Below are 14,696 nucleotides of genomic sequence, written 5' to 3'. Positions count from 1 at the left end.
CCGACTCGTTGTGACCCCATGCACTATACAGTCCATGGACTTCTCCAGGCCAGAATACTGGACTGGGTAGCCTGTCCCTTCTCCAGGCAATCTTCCCAACCCAGGGATCGAACCCAGGTCTCCTGCATTGCAGGCGGATTCCTTACCAGCTGAGCCACCAGGGAAGTAAAGATGCTGTCTTATGCTGCAACTCTGCTGGTAGGGAGGGTCTCGGGTGACTGGCATCCAGTGTTGTCATACCCACTGTGGGCTAATTTGGAGTCTCCAGGAGCTGGTGAATTTCTTTCAAAGAACAAAGTTGGCTGATGTAGTTTCTATAATGGTTTTTCTCTTTAATAATGAGAATATATCACCTAATTACCATAATCAACCTCCTTTATCTTCTGGAAGAAGGTAAAACAATTAAAGCTCTAGCTAAACCCTTAATTGGATCAAGTTAAACCCTTTCAGCCGGAGAAGGCAATGGCACCCCACTCCAGTACTCTTGCCTGGAAAATCCCATGGATGGAGGAGCCTGGTAGGCTGTAGTCCATGGGGTCGCTGAGGGTCGGACACAACTGAGCGACTTCACTTTCACTTTTCACTTTCATGCATTGGAGAAGGAAATGGCAACCCACTCCAGTGTTCTTGCCTGGAGAATCCCAGGGACGGCGGAGCCTGGTGGGCTGCCATCTAAGGGGTCGCACAGAGTCGGACACGACTGAAGTGACTTAGCAGCAGCAAACCCTTTCAGCAACAATGCTTCATGGAGGCTGTGCCTCCGTGGAATCCGCCTGGAGTCTGGGGCTGGGATTGCTCTGCTGGGTGGTAGCAGCCAGCACTGCCCACTCCCTTTGCAGCTGTCCACGAACCTTGCGATGCCTCAGGGTCTAAAATCACTTACTGGAGAATATTCCATGATTGGCACCTGATAAAAAACTCAGATTCATATGGCCTTGGAAACTGAGATCTATACACAAAAAAGTTTTCATCCACATGTTACTTCTTTATCATTTTCTGAGGATAAAAGACGTCTTTTACTTTGGGGACTCCCTCTTTCCCTGTGACATGACAGGTGCTGTCAGACTTTTGATGCAACAGCAAGATTACCGGTCTGTGAAGAGATGAGCTAAAGCCATCTTTCCATATAAGCACACCCGGCAGCCTCAACACAGAGAGATCCAGCTGAGTCTCTCTTGATTTTTCAGATTTGGAAAATCTAAATGGAAGAGGAAGCAGAGGAGGCATCCTGAATTCTGACTTTCACTGAATCAGAACCTGGACATAGGTGTTTATCTCTAAATGCACCACAGAATGTCTTTGAACTTTGATAGCATTAGTATTTAGTGAAGCTTGTCTTAGATGAGTGACTCTTCTTGAATAAAGGCTTACATAAGTAAAACCATCTCAAAAAGCCAGGAATTCCTAGGCTTACATTCATTTCTATGACTTAAAACTTTTCATATCCTGTTTTGGTAATTCACAAGTTCAGAGAGAAACCTGAATATTAAAAATGCTATTAATGTAATCTGATTTTCTGTATAGAATGTATTTCCATGAAACTGACATTGCATTCTCATAAAATGTTTTTGGCTACTCTATATTAGAATGATTTCACCTTCCTTTTCACTGGTTTAGTTGCTAAGTCATGTCCAACTCTTTGGAACCCCTTGGACTGTAGCCCACCAGGCTTTTCTGTCCATGAGATTTTCCAGGCAAGAATACTGGAGTGGGTTGCCATTGCCTTCTCCAGGGGATCTTCCTGACCATGGAATCAAACCTGGGTTTCCAGCACTGCAGGCAGATTCTTTACCGATTGAGTTACTGGGAAAGCCTTTTCACTACCACGTAGATATTTGTTTAAACTTAGGCCAGGTACATATTAAGCTTTTTTTAAATATCCCAGGATGTAAGGAGATGCTAAAATGGCAGATTAAGTTTAAATTTGTGGATAAAATAAAACGTGGTGTTTTTCATGGCTCAGCATAGGGATATTATCATAGGTAAGTACAGGGGTCCATTTATCTAACTACACTTTATATGTCCTTGGGGAAATTTTTCCTTGATATCTGGGGCTTCCCAGCTGGTGCTAGTGGTAAAAAAATCCTCCTGCCAATGCAGGAGATGCAAGAGACTCAGGTTCGATCCCTGGGTTGGGAAGATTCCCTGGAGAAGGGAATGGCACTCCACTCCAGTATTCTTGCCTGTAAAACCCCATGGACAGAGGAGCCTGGTGGGCTACAGTTCATGGGGTTGCGAAGAGTCAGACATGACTGGGTGACTGAGCATACATACATACAGCGTCTTCTCTTAGCTGATCTGTTAACTTTAGAGTTATTCTTTACTAACTTATAATCATGGAGGAGAGGATATTGAGTTTAACTCCAGATACTATTTTAAAAGATTTCATTACATTAAATTTATTAAAGCCTCTAGAAATAAGAAATTTCTTTGTTGTAGTCTCACTGAATTTTTTGTAATAAATAAGAAAATTTATCATAGTTTAGACAAGCTTATTTTATCTCTTGCTCAATAATAGTTTATCTTCTAAAGGATTTTTCACTGTTCCTTCCTCCCAAATTTTAAGTGATGATGTTCTCATTGAGAACTTTCTTCCCAAAATATTAGTTAAGTAGAATTTTAATCCAGTCATTGAATGATCACAGATTTCAAATTTGGGGTATATAAATCGGCAAATTAAGCATATTTTCCATTAAGTGATTTTGAAGGAGAAGCAAATGACTCAGTAGTCCCAGTTTTAAGTAGGTGGGGAAAGATATATGCCAAGACCCCCAGTGGATGCCTCAAACCGTGAATGGTACTATTCCCTACCTATACTATGCTTTTTCCTATACAAACATAACTATGAAGATGTTAAATTTATAAATTAGACATAGTAAGAGAATATCCAATTTGCCAGAGTATCAGTACTCTTGCACTTTGGGGACATTGTTAAGTATTATATAAGGGTAGCTGCTGCTGCTGCTGCTGCTGCTAAGTTGTTTCAGTCGTGTTTGACTCTGTGCGACCCCATAGACGGCAGCCCACCAGGCTCCCCGGTCCCTGGGATTCTCCAGGCAAGAACACTGGAGTGGGTTGCCATTTCCTTCTCCAATGCATGAAAGTGAAAAGTGAAAGTGAAGTCGCTCAGTCGTGTCCAACTCTTCGAGACCCCATGGACTGCAGCCTACCAGGCTCCTCCGTCCATGGGATTTTCCAGGGAAGAGGACTGGAGTGGGGTGCCGTCGCCTTCTCCGATCTAAGGGTTACTTGAACACAAACATTGTGATACCGTGGATCTGATAATGGAGACTGCTAGGTAGCCAGCATGGATGTGCTGGGCAAAGGAATGATTCACGTTCTGGGCAGAAGGGAACAGGATGGTGCAAAATTTCATCATGCTATTCAGAACTGTGCACAACTTAAAACTTATGAATGAGTTTTTTATTTCTGGAATTTTTTAATGTAATATTTTTGGACTGAGATTGACAGTGGTAACTAAAAGCAAAAAGTGAAATTTCAGATAAGGGGGAGTCACCATAATGGTGTCATCATAATGGAGACTCCTCCCTTCTTGGTTCCAAATATCTGACCATATAAATTGACAGAGCGACTTTATAGGGAAATTCAGAAAATCAAATAAAATGGGAATGTGTCCATTCTACAAATGAGTAGTTCTGTCTCTGGAGAGGCATCTGTGCACAGAGAGGCTGTACAAAGGTGTCCCCGCCAGCATGACCTTCAACAGGTCAGAAATAAGTTAGAAACCATCTAAAGCCATCGAGAGAATAAATGCATAAAAGTTTAAGAGATATATTAAGATTTTGATAAGATATACTTACCTTATGTTATAAGAATGCCATCAAAAGTCAGAGTGTTAGTCACTCAGTCATATTCCACTCTTTACGGCCCCACGGGCTGTAACCCACCAGGCTACTCTGTCCATGGGATTTCCCAGGCCAGAATCCTGGAGCGGGTTGCCATATCCTTCCCAAGGGGATCTTCCCGACCCTGGAATTGAACCCAGGTCTCCTGCACTGCAGGCAGATTCTTTACCAACTGAGCCACCAGAGAAGACCCGAAGAATGCCATATGTTACTCAAAATGACCTAGCAGTACACACACTTTAGAAATAATGTGAATGACAAAAGTTGGCTATAAGACATTGATTGTGTCTGGTGTGTTAGTGTCAAATTTTTTAAAATGTAGTATTGGTGACAGATGTGTTAAAAATACATTGGAAGGTGTACAGCCATGTCACAGCAGCAGTATTCACAGAAGCCAAAAGGCGGGAGCAGCCCAAATGTCCATGCGACAACGTGGATGGACCTGGAGGACATCATGCCAAGTGAGATAAGCCAGTCACAGAAAGACAAACATTATGTTTGACCCCACTCATGTGAGGTCCCTAGAGGAGTCAAAGTCATAGGCACAGACAGTGGGAGGGGCAAGGAGAGGAGCTGGTGTTTAATGGGGACAGGGTTTCAGTTTGGGAAAATGAAACGGTCCTGGAGATGAATAGTGATGTTGGCTACACAATGTGAATGGATTTAATGCCACAGGCTTGAAAAAGGTTAAAATGACAAACTTTATGTTATGTTTATTTTTCCACAGCTTTTTAGGGACTTTCCTGGTGGTCCAGTGGTTAAGAGCTGCTTGCCAATTGATCCCTGGTCTGGGAAGATCCCGCATACCACGGAGCAACTAAGCCCGTGTGCCACAACTACTGAGCCGGCTCTCCAGAGCCCCGGCCCTGCAAACCACTGAGCCCACGCGCTGACCTGCCAGAGCCTGTGTGCCTTGAGCCTGTGCTCTGCAACGAGAGAAGCCTCCACGACAAGAAGCCTTCGCGCCGCAGCAAAGAGTAGCCCCCGCTTGCCGCAGCTAGAGAAAGCCCATGTGCAGCGATGAAGACCCAGCACAGCCAAAAAAAAATTCCAAAAATATCATAAAAAGGTAGATTGGAAAGAGAGCCTAAATTATATCTGAAGACGCAGAGGACAGGAATGGGGACTAAAGGGACGTCAACCCGATCGGTATCTTTTTAAACAACTTTCCCATCAGCCTTGATTTGAAGCTTGGAGTGTTAATTATAGCTGAGCTCAGGCAGCCACCGTGTGGGACGGAGCAATGTGGCCCTGAACCTGCACCAGCATGGTTAAACAGTGTTGCTTAGCCTATGCCTTTCTAACTTTTTCCATGGAAGGTTTCAGATGTGTAGGAAAGTAGAATGATTCAGGTACCAACTCATGGGGGCCCCGGCTCTGTTTTCTTCCTGCCCTGTTTCGATGAACTGAGTGTCCCCTTTCTCTGCTGTTCAGATGAGCAAAGGAGGAAGTCTGTCTGCTTAGCCCCCTGACAGCTGTCTTCCAGCAGCTCTTCACACCCAGCGGATCCTGAAAGTTATTGGTGAAACCATCCAGGCACGCATGACTTTTCTTTGGTTCTTCCAGGTGAGTGAGGAACCTTTTATTTTACATGAGGTCTATAGTTTCTAATCATGTGAGACAATACGGGTTACTAAAATATTACTAAGTTAAGATGTGTGCAGTCACATAACTTCCTGAGGACTTAAAATCCAGTGTCCTGCTAAAAAGCCTGGCTGGGGTACTTGCCTACGTCACAAAATAAAACCGACACAAACCACTGGGCAACTAGCACCTCCAAGTCAGCTGGTCTTGAGCTGCCGTTCTCCAGAAACCAGTTGTTGTAAAGCTGGTTTGCTGTTGCTGAGTTCTCTTAGCTTTTGCTTTTCTGTATAAACTTTTGATTTCTCTATCAAATCTGAACAGGAGCCTTGTTGGGTAGAGTATTCTTGGTTGTAGGTTTTTCCCTTTCATCACTTTAAATATATTATGCCACTCCCTTCTATTGGATTTCCCTGGTGGCTCAGCGGGAAAGAGGAGAAGGCAATGGCACCCCACTCCAGTCCTCTTGCCTGGAAAATCCCATGGACAGAGGAGCCTGGTGGGCTGCTGTCTATGGGGTTGCACAGAGTCGGACACGACTGAAGCGGCTTAGCAGCAGCAGCAAAAAAGAATCTGCCTGCCAATGCAGGAGATGGGGTTTTGATCCCTGGGCCAGGAAGATCCCCTGGAGAAGGAAATGGCAACCCACTCCAGTATTCTTGCCTGGAAAATCCCATGGACAGAGGAGCCTGGCGGCTACAGTCCATGGGGTCACACAAAATTGGACACAAATGAGCAAGTAAACAACAACACTCCCTTCTATCCCGAGTTTCTGCTGAAAAACCAGTTGTTAACCTGATAGGTATTCTCTTGTATGTTCTTTCTCCTTTGTTGCTTTTAATATTTTTCTCTTTGTCGTTAATTTTTATTAATAGCAATTGATTACTATGTGTCTTGGAGTGTTCCTCCTTAGGTTTATCCTGCCTGGGATTATCTGTACTTCCTGGACTTGGGTGACTATTTCCTTTCCCTAATATTTCCTTTCCCAGTTAGGGAAGTTTCTAGCTATTATCTGTTTTGAGTTTTTTCTCAGGTTCTCTCTCTCTTCTTCTTCTGGGACCCCTATAATGTGAACACTGGTACGTTTAATGTTGTCCCAGAGGGCTCTTAAACTGTCATTTCATTTTTTTATTCTGTTCCATAGCAGTGATTTCCACTATTGTCTTCCAGCTCACTTATCCATTCTGCTGCCTCATTAGTTCTATTGATTCCTGCTCCTGTATTTTTCATTGCAGTTATTGTTCAATTGTTTGTTCTTTAAATCTTCTAGCTCATTGTTAAACATTTCATGTATCTTCTTAGTCTGTGCTTCCATTCTTTTTGTGAGATCTTAGATCATCTTTACTATCATTACTCTGAATTCTCTTTCAGGTAGATTGCCTATCATCCCTTTATTTAGCCGTTCTTCTGGGGTTTTATCTTGTTCTCATCTGACACATATTCCTCCGCCGTCTTATTTGCGTTCTCCATGCTGCAGCCTGCAAGATAGTAGTTCCCCTTGCTTGTGTCTGCCCTCTGGTGGGTGAGGCTAGTCAGTGAGGCTTGTGCAGTCTTCCTGGTGGGAGGGACTGGTGCTTGCCCACTGGTGGGTAGAGCTCGGTCTTGACCCCCTGGTGGACAGGGTCACATCAAGGATCGTTTAGAGGTGGCTGAGGGCTCAGGAAGACTTTAAGCATCTGTCTGCTGCCGGTTGCGGCTGCGATCCCACTCTGTTGGTTGTTTGGCCTGAGGCCACCCAGCACTTGAGCCTAAGGTCTAATGGGTGGGGTTAGGTCTCAGCGCCAAAATCTCCAGGGCAGCTCACACCAGTGAGTACTCCCCAATACCTGTGTCACTAATGTCCTTGTACCTGCAGTGAGCCACACCACCTCCCACCTCCCAGAAGACCCTCCGGGACCAGCAGGTAGGTCTGGCCCAGGCTCCTACGAAGTCAGTTTTTTCCCCCAGGTCCCAGTGTGCACCAGATTTGTGTGTGCCCTCGAAGAGTGTCATCTGTTACCTCCAGTCCTATGGAGTTCCTGTGATCAAGCCCTGCTGCTGCTGCTAAGTCACTTCAGTCATGTCCGACTCTGTGCGACCCCATAGACTGCAGCCCACCAGGCTCCCCCGTCCCTGGGATCCTCCAGGCAAGAACACTGGAGTGGGTTGCCATTTCCTTCTCCAATGCATGTAAGTGAAAAGTGAAAGTGAAGTCGCTCAGTCGTGTCTGACCCTCAGCAACCCCATGGACTGCAGCCCACCAGGCTCCTCTGTCCATGGGATTTAGGGCCCTCAAAGCCAAATGTTCTTGGGGCTCCTCCTCCCACTGCCAGACCCCCAGGCTCTCAGAACTCTGACTCCTGTGGGAGAACCTCTGCAGTATGTTCTTTGCGTCTGTAGGTCACCTGCTCAGTGGGTGTGCTGCTCGATTACGTTGTGAGCGCACCCCTCCCTCGCGTCTCGGAGTGGCTCCGTTTTCTCTGGACATAGACCGTCCTTTTTCGTCGAAGGTTGTTCAGCGGTTGTTTGTGATCTTGGTGTTTTCATGAGAGAAGGTGAGGTCAGGTCCGTCTACTTGGCCATTTTGTCCTAGCCCCCGGGATCTGCCTTTCTCCTTACTTTTCTGCTTTTAAGTAAATGCTGACCCCTGGCTGGACTGTATCTCCATGCAGCTGGGGACAAGATGGGTCACCTTCCCATGTCCCTAGGACGTGGACCGTACAGGTTCCCTGAATGCATGGAATGCATGGGATCCAAGACATGGTCACAGATCAGTGGCGTCTTGGTCAAAATGTTTGCGGTATGTCTGTTAAACGCGCAAGGCTCTGCCTGCAGTTCAAAGAAGTCCCAGGGCTTCTCCAGGTGTCAAGGCTTCCAAACCTGGCCATTCCAGCTTCCGTGCCCTCGCCCTGAGCTGGGCCTGCAGGCTTACTCTCTGGTGTCAGAGGCAGCCTCCTGTGCTGTGTCTCCATGTCCCTTGGGCACTGTGGGCTGTGACTTAGTTCTGACAAATACAACAGAAACGTTGACAGCAATGCCCATGTGACAGCATCTGCTCACAGACAAAATCACCTGAGCTTTGTTTGAATGTAACACGGAAAACTTGACTCAAACTGATCTACCAGTATCTTCAGAGAATTTCAATTGAGTTTTTCACAATTCCTATTTCCTTGTATCAGAAATATTTTTAATTAGTAGAAACAGAGGACACACTCACAATCAGGTAAAAACCATGTTTTCCTTTTAATTGACACTGTGTCCTCTCTTGCCTCCCACTCTGGTAACGATTAGGTCCCCACCTCTCAGGAGTACTGCATCTGGACAGGCTGAGACAGAACCAGTGTGAACACGGTCCCAGAGCAGAGCTTTGGGAATAATAAGAACATCAAAAATCAGCCTTTCTTTTCACTTACAAAGGGATTCACTCAGAGGGTCCAAAGCTCTGCTTTCTAACTGCAGAAAACCTGGAGCTCAAGGCAAAACTGGAAACCAGAAGGAACCGGAAATGAAGCATAGCGCCTCCTCAAATACTCGAGGTCTGATCAACTCACCTCTGCTTACAAGGAATGGCCCCACCCCAGCATTTGAAGGGAAAACGTTTTGTTTCTATTTCACTTTCCAACTGGGTATAAAATCTACTAAAAGGAACACAAAGAGTCAAAACAAATCAGCTCACTCACAAGAGTCCCTCCCAGACAGAGACTTCTGGTTGCTGAGATGATTCAGCACGTTATTTCCAAGTGGCAAAATTCAGGACAATCTGCGAACTCAAAAGTGGCAGCTACATTCACCGACAGGTTCATGTGAGACACACATACACACAACCCCATCTTTCAGTGTAAATACGGCAAGGGGCCAAGACCCCCGATCAGCACAATAACTTATTTTGTACATTACAGTGCACAGAACAACGGAGGGAAAAGACACTTTCTTGGAGAGGTTCATCTGGGCTCTGAAGGCGGCTGGAGCCCAGGGTCCCGGCCGTCATTAGCTCGATGCCGCCGCCTCTTTGGTTGCGCTGGCCTCGGAGGCAGCTTCCGGTAAGGGGTCTGCTGGCTGCTCCTCCTCCTCCTCCTCCTCCTCCTCCTGGGGGTACAGGTCTGGATACTTCTGCATGCACTCCTGCATGGCCCGGAACTGGTCCACACAGTCCGACCCCTTGACATCCTCCTTGCTGTAGTGGAAGCAGGAAAAGGCCGCCTTGAACTGTTCCCCGCACGGGCCACTGGCCATCCCCCCAAGGCACGGGCAGTTCCAGTTGATGTCTCCGTTTGGCAGGATCAGTCCTGGGACGGGAAGATGGGCAAGGAAGTGAGACAGGTTTCAGAAAAAGCAAACCCAAGGCTGGGCCTCACAGGAATAATGGTAAGACAAACTGCTGCCTGGCTGGCACCGGCTGGTGGCCCTGCTTCCCCCTCGGGATGGGGTTTAAACTCCCGGCAGAAACCCACCGAGCGTTCTCGGCTCAGCTGAAGAGAAGTCACCATGGACGACTTTCTCCAGGTGCAGCTCCGCTGGATGTGCTAAGCCACCCCTTAGGGCTGTGGCCGTGCCTGTGCTCAGGACTACACAGGGGAAATTGTTTAGTCCAAAGGCTTGAAGGAGGAGTCCTGGCCTCCCCCTTCCACATGGACGGTCAGGACCCCCCACGCCCTCCCTTCAAGCCCCTCCTGTTCCTCAGCTGCTCTCAGCACAGCATGAGGACTGGAAAAAGCGAGGCTGGACGGTGTCCAAGGGGCGCTGGGCGTGTCAGAGCACTGAGGCTCCTCCATTTTGTCAAAGTGGAAAACTGTTCAAAACTCAGAAGCAACTCCTAGGTTTGGCCTGATGGCCTGGTCAGCGCACAGCCCCTCCCACCTGAGGGAGATGCACTCGTGTCCTGGGAGCAGTGCTGGCCGAGGTGAACACCCAGCTGCGGCCAGGAACATCGGACTACCACCCGCCGACCCCGGCCCCCACGCTCACCATGCTCCTCGTATGGATCATTGGGGTCGTCGGCCACCAGCTCTGCGTTGCTTGGAGTCTCATGGTCTTCTTTGGTCACAAATATGATTCGATCCTTCCCTAGAGTTTGGAGAACAGAGGAAGCCATGTTTCACCAGGAGCTGTGGCTCAGCCTGAACCCAAGCAGCCACGGAAGCCTTGTGTGAAGCTTGTCCCCTCTGAAACCCTGATGCGCTCCCCCGGGGACCCGCTGCCGACCTGGGGGACAGTCCAGCGGCACCAGCACACCGTGAGCCTGTGGCTGGAGTGGGGAGAGGGAGACAGCGCGTCTTGGTGCCACTGCGCATCCTCGGTGGAGACGAGACGCCCCAACCCCTCAACTGCAGCTGCTCTCAGCCCCCGAGTCTGATGATGTCTAACAGGCGGTCTTGCCCTGCTCTGAACTCCCATGGCTCCACAGCTTTGTTCATTCCCGTGGCCTGGGAGCACCTCGTCCAGGCCCCGAGGGACCTGCCAGCAGGCGCCCTCAGATGACACTCCGCCCGCCAGGCTCCTCCGGCAGAGGCTTGTGAAGAGCGCCAGGGTGACCGTATGGAGCTCAGAGAGGCGTGCAGGAGAGGGCAGTGCGAAGACAGAGGGAAGGTGCGGGGCGGTACACCATTTCAGAGGCGGGTGACAGCAATGACGGCTGACACTCCACACACACAGGCCCACGGCCCGCTCCAGCACCCCACACTTGACCTCAGAGAAGGCGGCTTGTCCCACACGGCCTGAGGCCAGGCAGCCAGGGCACGCTGAAGAACCTAAAGACCTCGGTCATTCCGGCCAGAGTTCAGAACACTCGAAAGCAGTCCACAGAAGTGCTGTGCTAAGCAGAAGACATGAGCTGACACGACTGCTCAGCTCCGCTCTGACAGTTTTGTTTACCAAGATCTCAGCCAGGCCCAGCCCAGTGCGGAGGCTGGTGTTAGGCCCAGAGCCAAGGGGTCCAAGCCTGGGCAGTGACTTATCTTATATCTCCAGTCCTGGTGCTCGATGGCCATGCTGGCTGAACAGACCAGTTGACAGTCAGGGCTCGACACCATCTGCAGGAAGAGCGCAAGCGCGGCCCTGCGCGGGAGAGGTAGGGCCAGTTTGGGAGGCTCTGGCTCCCGGTGCCATCAGCATCCCAGAGGCTCAAGACTGGGGTTCAAATCGGGGCACAAGCACACAACAGCTGTGTGCGCTCAGGCACCTCCCAGCTCAGCCCAATTCCCTCCCTGGTTCGGGCAAGGGTCAAGAGACATCGGGAAAACAAGGAGGTGAACTGAGTTTCTACTTGCACCTGGAATTCTGCTCAAAACACAGTAACTCTTTCAGCGGCATCAAATGACAAACATCTCTGTGAAGAGAGAACGGGGCTGGAGATGTCAGTCAGGATTGGAAGTGGGAAAACGGGTAGAGCCGTGCTCTTCCCTGGAAGACTGAAGAAAGGTGCCCGCAGAGTCCCCAGAAGGGGCAGTCCCCAGCCAGAGCCTGGCAGGACTGGGAGTCAGGGCGCCGGAGGCTCTGAAAGCAGGAGCTCAGGGCTGGCTGAGGACAGAGGAAGCACGGAGCGGAGAGACACGCCGACGCCCGGATCCGCAGCTGTACTCTGTGCAGTCACACTGACTGCCGTCCTTCTCTCCACCTCCCTCATCCGCCCGGCGGGCTCTGCCTTCAAGTCCATCCAGAAAGACCCGCATCCCTCACCTGTAGGACGCCACCCCCACCCCCGCTCCCTCCATTCAGCGCCTCCTTGCTTCTACCCGAAGACGCTGAGCACACGCCTACCTCGGGGACCTGCCAGGCCGTTCTGTCGTCCAGGAGCATATTCAGATACCTCACAGCCACCTCTCCCTGACTTCAGACCTCCTGCTCAGATGGCATCTTCCTTCATCTCTCTCCATTGCCCTTAACCCGCCTTCTCTCACCCACAATTACATATCTGTTTACCATCCATTTCCCCGACTGAAATGTCAGCTCTCAGGGGCAAGGATGTATCTGTTCCATTCACTGCAGTGCCTCAGAGCCTAGTACAGTGCCCGAGACATAGTGAGTAATCAGTATTTGTTGGAAAAGTGAATGCGGAAATGAACTCTGAATTCAGACATGAAGATCCCAGGCCCAGCTGAGTATGGAGGACAGATGGCTCTCACCATGAAGTAGGTCACAGGGAACAAAATCAAACCTTGTTTGGGTGGTCTCGTTTCCCCTAGAACACATCATCTCTTGCAACATCCAACCTGCCCCCTCCACTGCCTCCACCAGGCCACAAGGCAGACTACCCACCTGTGCCAGCTGCCTCTGCCATGTGATCAGGGCTGGCACATCACAGGTGCTCAGTAACTGTTTGCTGACGGAACAAGAAAGAGCAGCACCAGCATTAGAAAAGGGGGAACAAAGACAGGAGCAGTGTGGCCCTGGGCCAGGGAGCCGGCCTGAGTCCATGCTGCCTAACACCTTGAATGACCAGCTTCGGCCTCCGACCCCAAGGCAGGGGGCGGACCCCTGAAGTCAAGTGCATGGGCAAGTGATTCCCTTGTGTACCGGTTCACTGGGTAATGCTGCGGGGACACGGCCCATCTAATGCTCTCAGTCTGCTGCAACGCAAACAAGCCGAAAGAGGACAAAAATACACCAGGTATTTCAGAGACTTTAGGATGTGGAAGACCTCACTGAGGAGGTGGCATCTGCATTGAATCTTAAAGGATGAGGAAGCAGCCGTGAGAAGAGCTGGGGGAGGGATGCACCAGGCAAAGGGAATAGCCAGAGGCCAGCCTGGCTGCACAGTGACTGGTGCGTAGAGACCAGCAGGAGCCAGGTCAGGCCTCAGTCACATAGGCCTTAATCAGGAAGGAGCTGGGATCAGTTCTCTAAGTCCCATGGGAAGCATAAAGAATCCATGGATAGCAAAACAAGAAGTTCGGCACTGAGGGGACAGTGGCCTGGATAGATAAAAACTAGGCAAGGCCTAAAGTGAGTGCTTTTCATTCTTATCCCCAAAGAAAGAAAGAGATCTTTGATCCAGGAAAAGATATGGGTCTGAACACTTACCTCTGCTTCCCAGATAACATGTGACTCCTAGAAACCCACAAGAATGAGGATTATAGCCTCATTATACTCAAAAGACTAAAAAAAATCTGCTACATAAAGGAGTACATTAGACTCAGGACAATGAAATAAAAAACTAGAGACCTACTCTCTAACAAACTGGTGAGGGCAGAGGACTTCTGCTCATGGCAGAGTTCAATATCAGTCAATGGAAACTACTTCTTAGAGACATCACTGAGCATTATGGCTTTGCAACCCAGGGAAGGAGGGTTCCAGAGGCAGAATGGGGTACTGGGAAATTGTTGCGTGGTCGCTCAGTCGTGTCCAACTCTTTGTTTTGCAACCCCATGGACTGCTGCTCTGTCCATGGCATTTTCCAGGCAAGAACGCTGGAGTGGGTTGCCATTTATTAGAATTCCATGGACTGTATACTCCCTGGGGTCACAAAGTCAGATAGGACTGAGCCACTTTCACTTTCCTCTTCCAGGGGATCTTCCCCACCCAGGGATCGAACTCCAGTCTCCTGCATTGGCATCTGAACCACCAGGGAAGGCCACTGGCAAAAAGGCTTAGCATTTTAAATTGAGTTGTGAGCTGAAGCTTGACACGCTTCTCCTAATTGAAACATGACCTTGGGCAGGTCACCTCCATCTCTGGGCTCAGGATTTCCTGAAATAACTGAGGGAGCTGGAGTATTCACTAGAGAATTTCCAGGGAGTTCCACTTCTCTCTGTAACTTCATAGTCTCAGATATCCTCCCTCCCCCTCACCTGACATGGCGAAGGTGCTTCATGAATATCTGCGGAATGAATGAAGACTAACTTCTCATTTTACAAGACTGGACAACTGGGCCTGGAGGGTTTGGGTGTCAGCTCAGGGACAGTTCGTGGTTGCGCGGGGAGACACTCGGACCGCGGCCTGGAGACTTCCTAGGTGAGAGACCGCAACCGGGGACCAACTTTTGTTTTTCTCTGCGGGATGTCTTCCCAGCGGAGGGCTCCCTGGAGTCCACTGGGCACCAGACGGGGAAGCTCTGGAATCAGACCGCGGGGCTCCAACCCCAGCTCCGCGAGTAGCCGGCCGCGTGGCTCAAGCAAGTCACCTCTGGGGTCTTGGTTTACTCTTGGGTTAAGAGCAGGGCCTGACTTAGTAAAGTCGCTGCGAGACAGGCCACTCAAGGCTCCTGGCGCAGGGCCTGGCCCGTGCCCGCCGGCGGCACTCCCACCGCCAGCGTCGCGCCCACCCAGGGGCGGC

At 49.5% G+C, this 14,696-nt stretch overlaps 1 protein-coding gene across 3 annotated transcripts; it reads right to left on the bottom strand.

Annotated features, from left to right (window-relative positions):
- Positions 1–8,591: 8,591 nt before the first annotated feature.
- CHCHD4 (coiled-coil-helix-coiled-coil-helix domain containing 4) lies at positions 8,592–14,688 on the bottom strand. Of its 3 annotated transcripts, none has more exons than XM_010862491.1 (3): positions 14,213–14,688; positions 10,392–10,490; positions 8,592–9,712 (listed from the first exon to the last, which is right to left on the bottom strand). In XM_010862491.1, the coding sequence occupies exons 1-3, from the start codon at positions 14,217–14,219 to the stop codon at positions 9,414–9,416; spliced, it is 405 nt and encodes a 134-aa protein (XP_010860793.1). In that variant the 5' UTR covers positions 14,220–14,688; the 3' UTR covers positions 8,592–9,413. The 3 variants fall into 3 exon arrangements, with proteins under 3 accessions (XP_010860793.1, XP_010860792.1, XP_010860791.1); XM_010862490.1 differs by lacking the exon at positions 14,213–14,688 and adding an exon at positions 12,681–13,816; XM_010862489.1 differs by lacking the exon at positions 14,213–14,688 and having other exon boundaries at positions 10,392–13,816.
- Between the last annotated feature and the right edge of the window lie 8 nt (positions 14,689–14,696).

The sequence above is a fragment of the Bison bison genome, unplaced genomic scaffold, assembly GCF_000754665.1.
Source record: "Bison bison bison isolate TAMUID 2011002044 unplaced genomic scaffold, Bison_UMD1.0 scf7180017864482, whole genome shotgun sequence".
In the NCBI taxonomy this organism is placed as follows: Eukaryota; Metazoa; Chordata; class Mammalia; order Artiodactyla; family Bovidae; genus Bison; species Bison bison.
Note: the sequence above shows the minus strand (reverse complement) of the source record. Positions and strands in the feature narration are given on the sequence as shown.

Excerpts from the sequence above, each read along its gene's own strand:
- CHCHD4 (XM_010862489.1), bottom strand. The coding sequence starts at position 10,518 with ATGGCTTCCTCTGTTCTCCAAACTCTAGGGAAGGATCGAATCATATTT. Across the intron at positions 9,713-10,391 it reads TGATCCATACGAGGAGCATG|GACTGATCCTGCCAAACGGA; the intron begins GTGAGCGTGGGG and ends TTCCCGTCCCAG.